Source organism: Lactuca serriola, chromosome 2 (genome assembly GCF_051521515.1).
Source record: "Lactuca serriola cultivar US96UC23 chromosome 2, Lser_US96UC23_V15, whole genome shotgun sequence".
Taxonomy (NCBI): Eukaryota; Viridiplantae; Streptophyta; class Magnoliopsida; order Asterales; family Asteraceae; genus Lactuca; species Lactuca serriola.
In genome coordinates, this window is record NC_136409.1 from 132528020 (window position 1) to 132544056 (window position 16037).

At 36.6% G+C, this 16037-nt stretch overlaps 1 protein-coding gene across 1 annotated transcript; it reads left to right on the plus strand.

Annotated features, from left to right (window-relative positions):
* The first annotated feature begins 14460 nt into the window (after nt 1-14460).
* LOC145089583 (uncharacterized) lies at nt 14461-15417 on the plus strand. The gene has a single exon (XM_079028005.1). The coding sequence runs from the start codon at nt 14461-14463 to the stop codon at nt 15415-15417; it is 957 nt and encodes a 318-aa protein (XP_078884131.1).
* The last annotated feature ends 620 nt before the right edge of the window (nt 15418-16037 follow it).

Consider the following 16037-nt stretch of genomic DNA (forward strand, 5'->3'; position numbering starts at 1 on the left):
CTCGTCTCATGAGGCTTCAGCTGCCTCAACGCATATGCTATCAGATGACCTCTCTACATCAACATTGCGCCTATCCCCGAAATGGATGCATCACAGAAAACTACTAAGTCCTCCACTCCCTCCGGAAGAGCCAAAACAGGAGCTTCGCACAATCTCTGGCGAAGAGTCTCAAATGATGCCTTCTGCTCAGGCCCCCAAACAAATGTAACGCCCTTCCAGGTCAATCTGGTGAGAGGAACCGCAATCTTGGAGAAATCCTTGATAAATCTCCGATAGTACCCGGCCAATCCCAAAAAACTCCTGATCTTAAATGGGGATCTCGGCACCTCCCATTGCATGACTTCCTCAATCTTGGCCAGATCGACCAAAATCCCATTCTGATTAACGAGGTGTCCCAGGAACTGGACTTCTCGTAACCAGAAATCACACTTGGAGAATTTAGCATACAGCCTCTCCGACCTCAATACCCCAAGAACCTCACGCAGATGCTCCTCATGCTGCTCCCTGGACCTCGAATATACCAAGATATCGTCGATGAACATGATCACCGACCGGTGCAACATAGGCCTGCACACCCGGTTCATGAGATCCATGAACATTGTCGGTGCGTTGGTGAGCCCGAAAGGCATCACCACAAACTCGTAATGTCATAACGAGTCCTGAAAGTCGTCTTCTGATTATCCTCCTCTCGTACTCTCATCTAGTGATACCCATATCTCAAAACAATCTTGGAAAACCAAGATGCCACTTGCAACTGATCGAACAAATCATCGATCCTCGGAAGTAGATAAAGGTTCTAGACTGTTAGCTTGTTCAACTCCCGGTAATCAATGCACATCCGTTGTGAACCATCCTTTTTCCTGACAAAAAGGATCGGCGCTCCCCACGGCGAGCTACTTGGTCGAATAAATCCCTTCCCCAGCAGCTCCTGAAGCTATAAGGATAACTCCTGCATCTCTGGCGGCGCAAGGCAATAAGGTGCCTTGGCGATTGGCGCCACTCCCGGAACCAAATCAATCCGAAAATCCACTTGTCTCTCAGGAGGCACACCCGGTAACTCCTCGAGAAAAACATCAGGAAACTCGTACACTATCGGAACCTCGGAAATAGAACTCAGCCTCTCTGACACAATTCACGTATCCATCGCGTACACCAAGAAACCCCTACATCCTCGCTGTAAACTCTGCCTTGCCCTGGCAGCAGAGTAGAAGTCTGACCCGCATCTGGTACCCTTGCCATACACGGTAAGCACTCCCCAACTGGGTTCTCGTATAGTCACTAACTGACGCTCGCAGTAAATCACTTCTCCAAAACGGATCAACCAATCCATGCCCACATTGACATAGACATCACCCATCACAATCGGTACCGGGTCAATCGTAAACTCGACACCAAAAATCTCCAGCACACATCCCCAGAACACATCAGTTGTAAAAATCGCATGCTCATCGGCTATAGAAACCCTCAAAGGTCGACTCAACTCCTCGCGTCGGATACTGATGTGATGACTAAAAGCTAAAGACATGAATGATCGAATCGCACCCCAATCCAATAACACTAAAGCCAGTATAAAGCTCACAAGAAATATACCTGGATATAGCACAGAATAAGCACAATAAATCTCATCAAATCAAAAAAAAATAAAGAAATACGTACCAGCCACGACATCAGGTGCTACGCGAACCTCCTCCACTTTCAGCTGAAAAGCTCTCCCACGAGCCTTTGGAGCCTCGGTCTTCACTGGTCGAACATCCGCAGCATGCAAATCAGCAAGAGCGAAACCCTAAGCTAATCCCTGAACAAGTTGAGAGCATTCGGCCTTCTGATGGTCAGTCTAATTGCAGTGAAAGCAGAGTGCAAATCCCTTGGGAAAATCCTTGCCATATGCCCCTCCTTGCCAAACTTGTAGAAAATCCCCGCCCTGCAAGATCCCTCATGACTCTTGCCGCACTTCCCACAAGTGCGGCCCATCTGGCTTCCTGATATTAAATTGGCGGGCTTAGCCCGCTTGGCTACCGACTGCGATTGCACCAGCCGCTGGTCTCTCCCCTGAGACTCCACATCCTCCCTAGCCTGGGTCTCCAACTCGATTTCCCTCCTCCTGGCATTTTCCTGAAGCTCCGCAAATGTCCGATAAGATGAGTTCGCCATGAATTGTTGAATATCCCTCCTCAGAATGCTCAAATAATGGATCATGCGAGACTTCTCAGTTGACACATGCTCAGGGCAGAATAACGCCCTCTCGTGAAACATCCGAGCAATCACAGTAACCAACTATGTCTTCTGTCTGAGAGACAGAAACTCCTGGGCTAACCGTTCCCTCTCCACCAGGGGAACATACTCATAACGGAACATCATCACAAATCTTTCCCAAGTCACTACAGTATGCTCTGCAGGAGTAAAGTTGGTTGTCACAAATTTCCACCAGTCCTTCACTCCCTAGCGATGTTGGTTCAGCGCGAACCGCACCCTCAAATGCTCTGGGCATGAACAGGTATAGAAAAATCCCTCGATGTTAAAGATCCATCTCATCGAAGCAATCGGATCCTGATTCCCATCAAACTCTAGTGGCTTCGTGTTGCTGAACTCCCGATAAGCAACGAGTCACACCCTGCGGCCTGGAAGCAGCGACAGCCAGGGTGACTGTAGCAGCAGCTGCCTCCGAAACAGCAACATATCGCTCATCAAACGTCTTGATAAGAGTGGTCTTAATAGACCCAAACATCTATGGAATAGCCTCCTATATAGCTGCGGCCACCTTATCATGAATCATCATGTGAATCTCGTCATCGCTAACTACACTGCTCTCTGGGGTGTGGCATGTAGCTACCATGATGTCTCTAAAACACAACAAAAAATCATCAGATACTTGCTCGAGTATACTCACACTCGATCACTTTCTCCTAGCACTGTATGGATTCGTACTTAAGTTGCCTGCAGATCTGGTGCTTCCAGTAGTACGGGCCCAATACTACCTTCCACACCAGTTCCATAGTCACCTGAAGTCCTCCTCTTAGGATTCTAGTTCACAAATACTCTATATATGGAAGACTCCTCTCAAGATCATCTAGGTATCCCCTCCTAGATTATCTCTCAACTCAAAACTCAACACATACTCAGAGCAAATAGCAGATATCACTAATCAACAACAACTCCTAGGCTAAGCCATCACAAATTAGGCAACTCTAGCCCTAAAATATGAAATACCTAGCCTAATATCTATCACACAACCCTAACAGAACATTCGAAATATCTCATATTACAAAGTAAGGGTATCTTAGGAAATCACCGTTCGGGCTCTGGCTGATTGTAACACCGCTCCAACTCGTTTCCTCTTAAATCTCTTTCTTGTTTTAGAAAAATCATTCCTTTTGAAATTTTTTTCCTCAAATCCTCAGTTTGAGTCCAAACACACCTGGAGGTACATCTGAATCCCTCAAACCAAGGCTCGGATACCAACTTGTAACACCGAAATTTTTCAAAACAGATTTTTCACTTTTAAACATAAAAATCACATGTCATATTTCCCGAAAATCTCAAGTGTGAACATTAATACAATTTACTGTCAAAAGTTGATTATCACATAAACCAGGATCCTCCAAGACATATCTCCAATGCGAGTGTGTGTACAATCACGTTGGGCCTTCCTGCGATCATCGAAACTACCTGAAACACATAACACATAACACGGTAAGCACGAAGCTTAGTGAGCTCCCCAAAACACCACATACAACTCATTAGCCACTCTAGGCTATAACTCGATAAGACCCTTCGGTCAATGTGCTTCAATGGGACCCTCCGGTCCCAACTCAGCAAGCTCAAAATAATAATACTCCGCATAAATCACAAAGACATAATGCAGAATATCAAATACACAAATAATCACAATAAGCAACTCAATCACACAAGGTACCACTCAAGGCAATTATAGTGAAAAGACTCACCTTGCAAGAAGTCAGCAAAACTCGAACTCAAACCACCGGTCTAGCCTCCGCCTAACATACCCAACAATTATCCCTAATTAATCACGGATCTCAAGAGGCTACACTATCTCACAGAAGGGAAAAATATCATTTTACCCCTCAATGGCCCTAAATGTCCGTAATTTAACCCAAACCCTACAATTCAACAGAAGTCAACGGAAGGAAGTACGTCGCGCCTACCAGCTCTTTACGTTGGGCGTACTCGGCTGCCATGCAGATATCGGGGATGCGCGACCCCTACGATGTGCATACTGGAATTACGCCCGACGTACGCTCCAGTTTCACCCTTCTCACTTGTTAGGTCTTAAACAGTTAAGACCTTGGCTCATATATCAGATCTGGACTCTCAAATAGCTCTTAACCCATAAAGTCAGGGACTTTATGCCTTTACATGGCTTGAAAGGTCCCAAACACATAAAACACTCACCCTCTTATGACAAAAAGCACATATCTCTTGCATGGCTTGATCCCAACATCCAAGATAGCATTTTTATGACTCTACACCACTGAATATACTCAAAGGGGGTGGATCATGGTCACTGGAGTACAATATCACATAAAGTCTCTAGCTTTTGGGACAAAACCCTAGAATACTCTACTAAGATGAAAAAGCTAAAAGAGTGAGAAAGTTCTGAGCTTTATACCTCAAAATGAAGCTCCACACTAAGATAAGCCCGGATCCAAGGCCTGAAATCCCACTCCTTCTTCTTCAAGAATCCTTCTTCACGCCAAAGAAACTCAAGAATGCTCCCAAGGCTCTCTAATACACTCACAAGCTCTAAGAACGAAAACTAGGGTTTACGAGGGTTGGTGACTGAGAATGGTGACCAAGAATGAGTCCATCATATCCTTTAAATAGGGGGTCTGACCCTAAATTAGGGTTTTCACTCTAAGCCTAGTACGCCCATCGTACCCTCTGGTACGCCCAGCGTACTAGGTGGCTTCCGCGTCAAATGCATGCATATGAGTACGTTGAGCGTACACTCGCGTACGCCTCGCATACTCATTCACCACCTTTTCTCATAAATGGACTAAAATGGCCAAATACTCAAAAGACCAAGGGTCACGAGGTATAACTAATCTCAGGATGTTACAGATTATAAATCAAAAAGACTCTTGTGTTTTCTACAAAGCTAGTGGAAGCGCAGTAGGATTCCTAGTCTTATATGTAGTCAACATACTAATCCTTGGAACAAGGATCTATATAGATAGATCATGGCAGCTTAAAAGATTAAGTAAAATTGAATTAATTGTCAAGGATCTTAAAGAGCTTAAGATAAAGGCTCTGAGAAAGTTATCATGTCAAATACCACATGCCATGATTTTGAGCAAAATCCTAATGCAAATGTTTTGAACTAGATAATGTGATTGTATTCCATATGTTGCTACAATTAGATTAATCATATATGTCATGATTATGCATAATGGCCAAATAAGTCATATGCTTAGAGCATGTCGAATGATACTAGTATAATCCGAGAACAAGTCATTATGTGACTTATAGGAACACCCTCAGGTACTTACGAGAACTATATAAATATTCCTAATCTGTAGAGTATTTGAAAGAAAACTATGTTTAAAGTTGTTGCACATGTGCTAAACTTCCAAATAGATTGAGATGATTCCTAATCATAATCGGGCGTGTCCTCATTATGAATAAAGGAGAAAGTTACATGGTAGTGTTTCCATGTAGATTTTAATTACAATTACATATCAGAGTGAGAGTATATTGTGGTTTGGAGAACCGCATACAAAGATGCTTAATGTATAGTTGATTATGACCATAAGTAATCCCATTACGCAAGTATTGGTATCTAATTCATATTTATGCATCTAATACATTCTTAATAGTTTTCTTTATATATGAGTTATGTATAAAACTGAAAATTTTTATATTCACAAAGTTTATATAAATCAAGTTTGTCAAATCTACTTAGCAAAGATCCTTCATTAACTAAAGCATGAAATTCATGTTGGTGCTATAGGTCCTTGTTGATATAAGTAAATGTATTTGATTGAAATTTTGTATTTAGATATTGGAACAATAAAAGCAACAAATATTGTAATGAGTTGAGATATTGGATATGAGTCTTTCATCAATAAATTGGTGTGTTCTATATTAGCATGTTTAAATCCTTGAATAACTGTCATTTATATTTATGGGAGCATTTATGAGGTAAGACTAATATGGGTGGGCTGGTTGATTCTCATGAAAATGAGAATAGCAAGAGTTGCTACCAACTTTGTAGATACTTGATTAGGAGAATAAGTATTGGACCTGACCCACGTCAAAATCACTTTATGGATTGTAGTCATGAGCGATGTTTGGATCAAGGTTGTATCTTTGTATTCTTAGACCTTAGATACATTTTTAGGACTTGATGTGTAGGAATTGTTGTGCTTTGACATGGTTTAATGATGTTCCATAAAAGGTAGTCATAAGGGATATCATTAGGTACGGCATGAACTACATTGATAGGCATATGTAGTCAAGATGGGATTTGTCCCTCTTATTCGTTAAGAGTTACACATATAAGGCTTAAACAACATTGAACTCTAAATGATATTGATCGTGATCAATATCTCATGTTCAACATGATGTTTGAGACAAAGGAATAATTGATACCACACCACTAGTAACAATTGCAGCTTAGAACTCCTGGAATTGGTTGTTAATGAGATAACATCCTTCATATGTTAGGGCCAATAGCCCATTGGTAGATGTCAGATACTGTATGTCAGTCTGTAATGAATCTTATGCAAGTGGGATATTATTGAATCTATATTCCCAAAAATCATTATTGAGTAGCATTGCTAATAATATATAATCCTATAGGGTCAAACCTTTATCAAGTTGACATATTTTGTATATTTACTATTAATGTGATTATTAATGAATAATATCAATTCGTGTATTTTAATTAGGGATATTTATTATTTTATGAAAATAACAACTATACGAGAGTATAACTAGTTATTATTTAATATGGTATGAATTAATAAGTCATGCACAACCTTTTAGACTAGTTGGATTCTTTTGTCTTTTACCTATAGATAAAGTTTATATTTTATAAGATTAAAGTTTATAAAAATTAAAGAATTCATCCTCTTTTGAGTGGTATGGCCAAATTTAATAAAGAAATATGGAGGCTACTTGCCAACCTCCATGCTTTGTCTCCAAATGCTTCTAAAGGCTACAAATACTTTAGATTATTTTAATGTAAAACCCTTACCTTGCATGGGATATAAAAGGGGACTCTTTGCATGAAAAACTAGTTAGTTCTTTTGTCTTACATTCATCCCTTCTTTCTATCTAAAATTGTGAGTATGAAGAGCTTCCTTCATTTTGAAGTTTGGTGCTTTAATTTGGTATCTAAAGCTTCCTTGATTTGTCTCCTTTAGTTCTTATTTGAGTTAAGAACTTAAAGGCTTAAGACACTCAAGAATATAAGAACGAACTAGCATTCTAAGTGCCTTACTCTTGATGGTGGATACACAGAGAAAATCATGCTCTTCGATTTTTTGCTATCTTCATCAACACCCCAAAACCAAGTGGGTTCAAAAGCTTCAAATGTTCTTATTCCAAAAACTCTACGGTTGTTTTTATTTCATTCTAACCTCTATAAATGGATCCTTGATGGTTTGATTTTGTTATAAACTAAAAAATAAATTTGTTATTTTTAACGCTTCCGCTGACCGGTTTTTATGAAAAAATAACTTATATATTGTTTCGAAACCCATCAAAATATTCAGATATGTAGAGGTCATTGGCTTACTCGTTTGGCTCATTCTAATGGGATCGACACCAATGGGATGGCTTCGTTTCCCATCAGCAAGTTAGGTGTGACTGCTATAAGGAAGACACGGTATATGGTATGGGGAGCTTATCAGATTATGAGGATCTCTTATGATGATATCGTTCCGCCTCCTAGACAAGTGGAGCTAGAGCATATTCCTGAGCCTACATTTGAGAGGCGAAAAAGACCTAGGCGCTCACTAGAGGCTACTCGACAGGAACCTGAGCCTGAGGTCGACTTCCACCACTTGTCTCGACGCATGGATGTTCTACATGAGGAACATCATACCATCTTACGAGCTTAGCAGTGAATCATGTCATCTCTTACCAGAATTATGGGGTTTCATGGGATGGATTTTCCACCCTTTCCATGATCAGACCATGATGTTGGCCCTTCCGGCACACAACAGGGGATACTAGTGATGACGACAACGGCGGCGATGAGGGAAAGGAGGACGAGTACGCGAGCGATGATGGCGATGGTGATGGTGGGCAGATTTGATAGTACTCGTCGATGATGGCGATGGTGAGGGTGGGCAGATTTGATTTGGTGATTTGTTGTATTTTGATATTGGTTGTACAGATTTGACATCTTTTAATACATTTATGTATGTTATATTTTTATTTTTGATTTGTATGATCTATATGTGTTTATCTTAGTTTATCAATTACCGAATCTACATTTAGTTGGTGTATTGGTCCGTCCATAACTAAACATAGGTGATTAGTCTACATTTAGTTGTGGTTTGACATACACACTTTGATTTAGTTAGTACAATTGATCGTTATATCAGATGCTTCTGATTAGTATATCTAAATGTTCTGGATTTGAGATTATTATGTTTGTTAGTACTTCTAGACTATCAAATAAGGATCAACTAGGTGAGAAGCGACGGAGGGTAGGACTATTTTAGCATATAGCCGTTTTGAAATCCAGCAACCCAAGTGACAATTCAAACTAGTCACTTTTCCCGTAAGTAGTCTATCAGTTGTGTAATTAATATTAATACTTTTATTTACAAGTTTGAGGATAAACCTTATCGGAGTATATGCCCTAGACTATAGTCGTAATTTCCTAAGGGGTTACTGGTTCGCTATAACCTTCGGCTCTGATACCATTCTCTGTCACACCCTCGACCGGTGGCGGAAACGTTGAGTCTTTACAGGGTACATTGATTATCTAAATCACAGAGCATAAATTGAACAACATAATTCTTTTATTAATAACCCACGATTACATTGACTCTTACATGATAAAATCTAACTAGTCCCATGCTTCTTGTCCTTCCTTGTAACGATCTTTTCTCCATTCGATTTCCTAGGAATACATGGGTTTTGAAAACAGTCAACATAATTTTAGTGAGTTCATAGGTTTTACAACTTTAAAAGTACTCTTTGAGATAGGAACTTTGTTTATGAATATATAGACTTTCAAAACTTTCTAACACTATCAGTTTCTAGGGAATACTTTCTTTAACTATCTTTAATTCATAACTTATCATACTTTCCTTTAATATTTGATTCACTTCTTCCATCTTTGAGATTTGATTTACACACTCGATTAGTTTCGAGTGGTTATTTGATAAGATACTTAGGAAAGTATCAATCTTTTGTTTTTTAAACATATACCTTATATCTTGAGTACTTATCCTATGTGAACCTCATCAAACCCACATCATCATTCTCAACATCGCATCCATCAAACCTACAACTTGGAAGGAGAAGGAGAGCTAGTTTGTACGATCTTGAACAGAGAAGAAGGAAGGAGGGGGTTAATTCCTTAAAGAGCTAAAATCAAATAAAAAAATAATGGAAGGGGGTTGTGATCGAGAATCGATTAGAAGGGGAAGAGGGTTATGATCTTTGGTGAGTGTGTGTGTGTGTGTGTGTGTGTGTGATGATTGAGGGTGAAGACCGAAAGAAGAGCAGCGATTGATTTCTTGTAAGGGAACAAATTGAGTTTGAATCGGCTTTAGAAGAAAATAAGGAGAGTTTTTTTGATACAAATTGATCCCTGAACTTATTTTTTGGCATTATAGGGGCACAATGTGAGTTTTTTTGGTCTAAAATATCACTGAAACGGCTATTACAGGTTGAAAGGGACTAAAAGAGCATGTCATATCCTAGTTTAGGGACCCATAAAGTCCGAAAAAAACTTTAGGGACTCAACGAGTAAACCCTAGAAAATTTGTAGGGTATTTGTGTCATTTCCCCTTAACATTTTGGACAAATGAGACTTTGAGATTTAGCTACATGCAAAAAAATAAATAAATAAATAAAACAAAATAAACCCAACCTAAGTTAAAAGACGGATGAAAATGATGTCACACTTGCTACAATACATATAGATGTCACGTCAGCTTTGCCACAATTTAACCAAAATTTGTCTTTTATATAGCATGGGTTGCCACATTTACCATAATATTTTTTGTTAAATTAATTAATATAAAAAATAATCAAAGAGCAAGTTTTGTAGGTTTTATAATAATAATAATAATAATAATAATAATAATAATAATAATAATAATAATAATAATTAAAAATAAATCAATTTATTTAATACAAATAGATTTTATAAGCTCATGAGGGTATTGTGTAATTTCTTAAAATCAATTTTGAAGAGATATTTTAACTTTGAAGTAGGATCTGTTATTAGACCAAACATAAACACATAAACACATTGCAAATCTGGTTGTCTTCTATTAGAAAAAAGTTTACAAGCTTACGATCCAAAACATAAACACATTAAACCCTAAATAAAACCCAAGCCAATATACACTCTTTCATGGGTAACTATCAGCCGAGTTGCCAAGCCGAGCTCGGCATGCCGAGGGCTCGGCCGAGAGCTCGGCTCAGTGTATGTCGAGCTAGCCGAGGTGGTTACCGAAGCCACTCTTGAGTGGCCTAAACAGGTAGATTTGATATTTTCATGTCGATTTCCGAAACCAAACTTGTGTCGTCAGAAGCATTTATTCCATATTAATTGATGTGTCTTTTAGTTCCATTCAAAAACTTACTGTAGTAAGTACGTATACATTAATTAAACAGTAACCAAAGGCAACCGTTGGAGTTGAAAACAAAATGCATTCATATTTTGCGTGGAGTGGAGCCACCCAATTATTTACCTAATTGAATCTAAGTAAATTTATAATTAGTTTTTTTGAAAAACAATTAAATTTCGATCAATAAAAATAATTTAATAATTGAGAATGATGTCTATATTGTAAAATTAAGTCTCTTTTTAACCGACTATTATTTTTTTTGTTGAACAGTAAAGATTTTTTTAGAGAAAACAAGAGGAGCTGCTGACTATTAAAATTTAATATATATTATTATATTTACTACAAACGTTATATCATTAAAATAAATTAATAATCACCTAATTTCTTTAATTTTGAAGTATTAAATACGCATAAATTATTTACTATTCTTTATACCGCTTTGGACCCAATTATTTACCTAAGTTTTAAAAACATGAATAATGCATGCATTTGTGGTGAGGACTGAGGACCGGAGAGTCTTTGTCTTCTTGTGGTGACGGCCGACATCTTTTATTTAGAGTTTTAATCTTTACCTAAGTTATAAACAAAAAATTGAAACTTGCTTTCAGTTTCAATATTATTACTACGTACTTAATAAATTAGAGATTCAAATTTTTCGGAAAAAATATATATAATAACAAATTTCGACTTTTATTATTATTATTATTATTATTATTATTATTATTATTGTAGAATTAATATATATATATATATATATATATATATATATATATATATATATATATATATATATATATTATTTCGATGCGGTTGTTGACACGACCATGTAGGAAAAGAAAATAATTAGGGGAAATAATTGAAAACTATTATCATGACAAAAAGTTCGTCAAAATGGCTCATTAATGCACATTTAGTTTGTGTTTTAATTAAAAAAATATTGTAAAAAAGGGGGTTTTAAGTTTTTTTAATTCATTTTAAAGTGAGAACTCGTGAGAACATCTTAAAAAAAATTTTTAAAAAATACAAATCATAAATCGAGCATAGATCTATGTCCGGGAGAAAAAAAATTGGAAAAGAAAAATTAGATTATTAAAATTGAATCATTAATCATAATGATGTAAAATAAAATAAAAAATTAAAATTGAATCATGGATCAATTTTAACGATGTCTGTCAGTTATACAGGGTGCATGAAGGAAAGCATGAGTTTCCAGGAATGCTAGGTTGTATAGATCGCATGCATTGGGATTGGACATTGTGCCCCAATGCATGACGTGGTCAGTATATACGAGGCGACCACAAAGAGCTGACAATTGTCCTAGAAATAATTACATAACATGATCTTTGGATATGACATGCATTTTTTGGTGTAGCTGGTGCAAACAACGACATCAATGTTCTGGACCAGTCGCACGGTATTCAACGATATCTACCTTCGAACGGCAAACGATATATTTTTTCAAGCAAACAAGGTAGCATATAAGTGCGGGTATTATCTTATTGATTGTATATATATATATATATATATATATATATATATATATATATATATATATATATATATATATATATCCTTCCTTATCTGTTTTTGTGAAATCGTTTAAATGTCCGAACGACGAAAAAAAAAAGAAAAAAGTTTAAAGAGGCGTAAGAGTCGGCTAGCAAGGACGTGGAGCGAACATTTGATGTACTTAAGATGAATTGGCAAGTACTAGCATTCGGGGCACAATCATATGAAGTGAAAATATTGCAACACGTAATGTATGCGTGCATCATATTACATAATATGATTCTTAGAGACGAAGGAAGAGCGATATAACGAAAACGAAGTTTTGCCAAATGTCGAAGGAGTAACTGTTGGTAGGCAAAAGTATAGGGCAATTAGAAGAGAAGTATACGATCGCGACATTCATGACCTCATTCGTGCTAATTTGGTGGAACACATTTATATGGCTCACATTCAGCCGCCGACGGAGTGTTGACACGATGATTTGTTTGACGAACTAGGTGAGGATTTGGATATGTTTGTCGAGAGCGAGGATTCGGATGACGATGACGAGAATGACGTTGATGAGAATGACGATGAAGATGATGTCGATGACGAGGATGACGATTCCGAGTGACGTATTTTGGTTTTTTTTAAATTCGGATATTAATTATGATTTCTAAGTTGTGTTTTTTTAATATTTGTTGTTTTCTAGTATTTTTATTTTTAATATTGCTTATTTTAATGTGATTTTTAATTAATAAATGGTTTTTATTTTTATTAAAAAAAAAGTGAAGGAAGCTTCCTATACACACCCTTCGTTTGATGAGTGAAAGAAAAGTAAGTAAAATGATAACGTGACAGGAAAAAAGTGAGGGAGTCTTCCGGTAAACACCCTCAAACTAAAGGAGCTCAAAACCTCAGTGCTCACTGAAATATTGCGAGTAGCTTCCGTTTAATTCGTTTGTCGTGTGTGTCTATATATATATATATATATATATATATATATATATATATATATATATATATATATATATATATATATATATATATATATGTGAAAGTTATCATGGACTGAAACAGACAACATATGATCTTCATATATAGGATGTTATGAATGTTATTGTGTATGAACATGCATGTGAGCACATGTAAAACACAACCTGTTTTTTGTATTTTAGTAAGTTTTTGTATATTCAAGATGATGTCAATCAATGCTATTGTTGGACTTTTGTGATGAATCAATCATTATACAAGTGATTAACAGTCAAAATAATCACAAACTGTATATTCTTTTCAATCCGAACTGTTACTTAATACATAGATGTTACGTCATAAGCTGTGGTCTGATTCCTTAATTGAAAACAAATTGTGTTCAGATTATCTTCTGAGCACCGACGTTGGAAAATGAAAGATTGCTTAATTTACAAAAGGATATGTAACAATTTTTTGTAAGTTAAATGCAATTTAGTTCACAATATTTTAACATCCATATATGACACACTGATTGTGTTTCAAAATGTTACAAAATTTTGTTTTATTGCGAGGTAATTTTTTGGTATCCCTTTTCAATGTTTGACTCACATAATTCATTAATACTCTTCCACTATCATCAAAATGCGTTAGATACTTATTTTAGTTATTAAAATAAGACTATTATATCTCATCATGTTCAAAAAAAAATAACCTAATAGATTCAGAGTACTAGACTAAAACTTTAGCAACAGATCCAGGATAGAAATCTTTAATGGTGAAAAAAATGTCAATACTAAAGCAAACAGAATTGGCGACATTTTTTGTCGCTAATTGTCTGCAAAAATATCAAAATCTGACTAATTAATGTTAACTAACAAGATTAGTTAGAGTTAGTTACAACGTTTAATGTTAGAAAGGGCATTTTTGTAATTTTGTTAATTATTCAGTTAGATTTGTTTCTTCTGTATATGTATGGTAGCTTGTAGTCTATATTCATTCAGTTGAAGAAATACGAACAAAAAATCATGAATCTCTCTCTCTCTCTCTCTCTCTCTCAATTTTACTTTCTCTCATCTCTAACATGGTATCAGACTTATTGATCCGTTTTTCTTCATTCGTTTTTCAATCAATCGTTCGTTCTTGATTCTTCAATCAATTCTTATTTTCTTCAATTGTTACTCTGTTTCATCGATTCAATTTGGGGTTTTTTTTTGCAGCGATGTCTCAATCTGGTAACGCATCAATTCAATCCAACATCATTGACATTTCAAGTCCTTTTTATCTTGGATCATCTGACAATCCAAGCAATGCTCTTGTTACTAACGTGTTTAATGGAACCGGTTTTTCTACTTGGAAGCGTTCCATGACTATTGCTCTTTCTGCTAAGAACAAATTAACTTTTGTTGATGGAACACCACCAAAACCTCCTGCTAGTTCATCATTATTTGCGAATTGGTCCAGAGTAAATTCCATGGTGATTAGTTGGATACTCAATTCACTTCATCGCAATATTGCTGAAAGCTTAATTTTCCTTCCAACCGCTGCTGATATTTGGAAAGAACTCAATCATCGTTATGAACAAGCAGATGGAGCTCTCATCTATCAAATTCAACAACAATTGTATTCTCCATCACAAGGATCGGACGATTTCTCCACATATTTCACGAAATTAAGCAAAATTTGGGATGAACTTCGAATTGTTCAAAGCATTCCTGACTGTTCATGTGCTGCTGCTTCAGGTATTGCTAAATACCTTGATGATCAACGATTGATTCAACTCCTCATGGGATTGAATGATACTTTTAAGATACTTCGTGGTCAAATATTGATGATGAAACCACTTCCAAGCTTGTCCATTGTTTATTCTATGATTGTTCAAGAAGAACGACAGAGAGAAATCAATATTCCTTCAAGTGTTAATCATGAGATGATTGCTATGAATGTTTCACATGATTCTTCTTCCAATTTTTCGAAGAAGTCATTAACCTGCACTCATTGTAAGAAAACAGGACACTCCAAATCCCAATGTTACCGGTTAATTATATTTCCAACCAATTTCAAGTTCACAAAAACAAAGAAAGAGGAGCCAAAATCTACTGCTCAACTTGCTACTACTGATTCTTCTCCTGCTATATCTCAAGAACAGTATCATCAACTCTTGCAACTTCTCAATTAACATACTCTGCCATCATCCAGCCAAGCAAATTCTTCTATTCTTCAAGAAGCAATGACATTTGATGGTAATGATTTCTCTTACACTCATTTTGTTGCAAATGTATACAAGTCTTCTACATTGCTTAAACCACATTTTTCATTCATCATAGAAACAGGTGCAACTGAACATATGTGTTCTAATCCTCAACTTTTCTTGAATCTAACTCCTTTTACACAGCCACATTCGATTGGGCTTCCTAATGGACATTCCTTGTTCATCACACATTACGGTGATATTCAAATTCATGCATCAATCATTCTCAAAAATGTGTTGTATGTTCCATCTTTCAAATACAATCTTGTATCAATCTCCAAGTTAACTTCACAGTTGAAAACTTTTGTCTTATTTACTGATGAGACATGTCTCATGCAAGACCCATCATTGAAGAATAGATTAGCTCTTGGAGTCATTGGCAAAAGAATAAACAATCTCTATGTGTTTGAGTATCATGAACTCAAACAACATCTATCTTACAGTTTTTCTGTTTTCAGTTCCCCTTTGTCATCTGTTTCTCATGTAATTCATAATCATTCTGATTCAAATGTTATGTTGTGGCATAAACGTTTGGGACATGTTGTTAT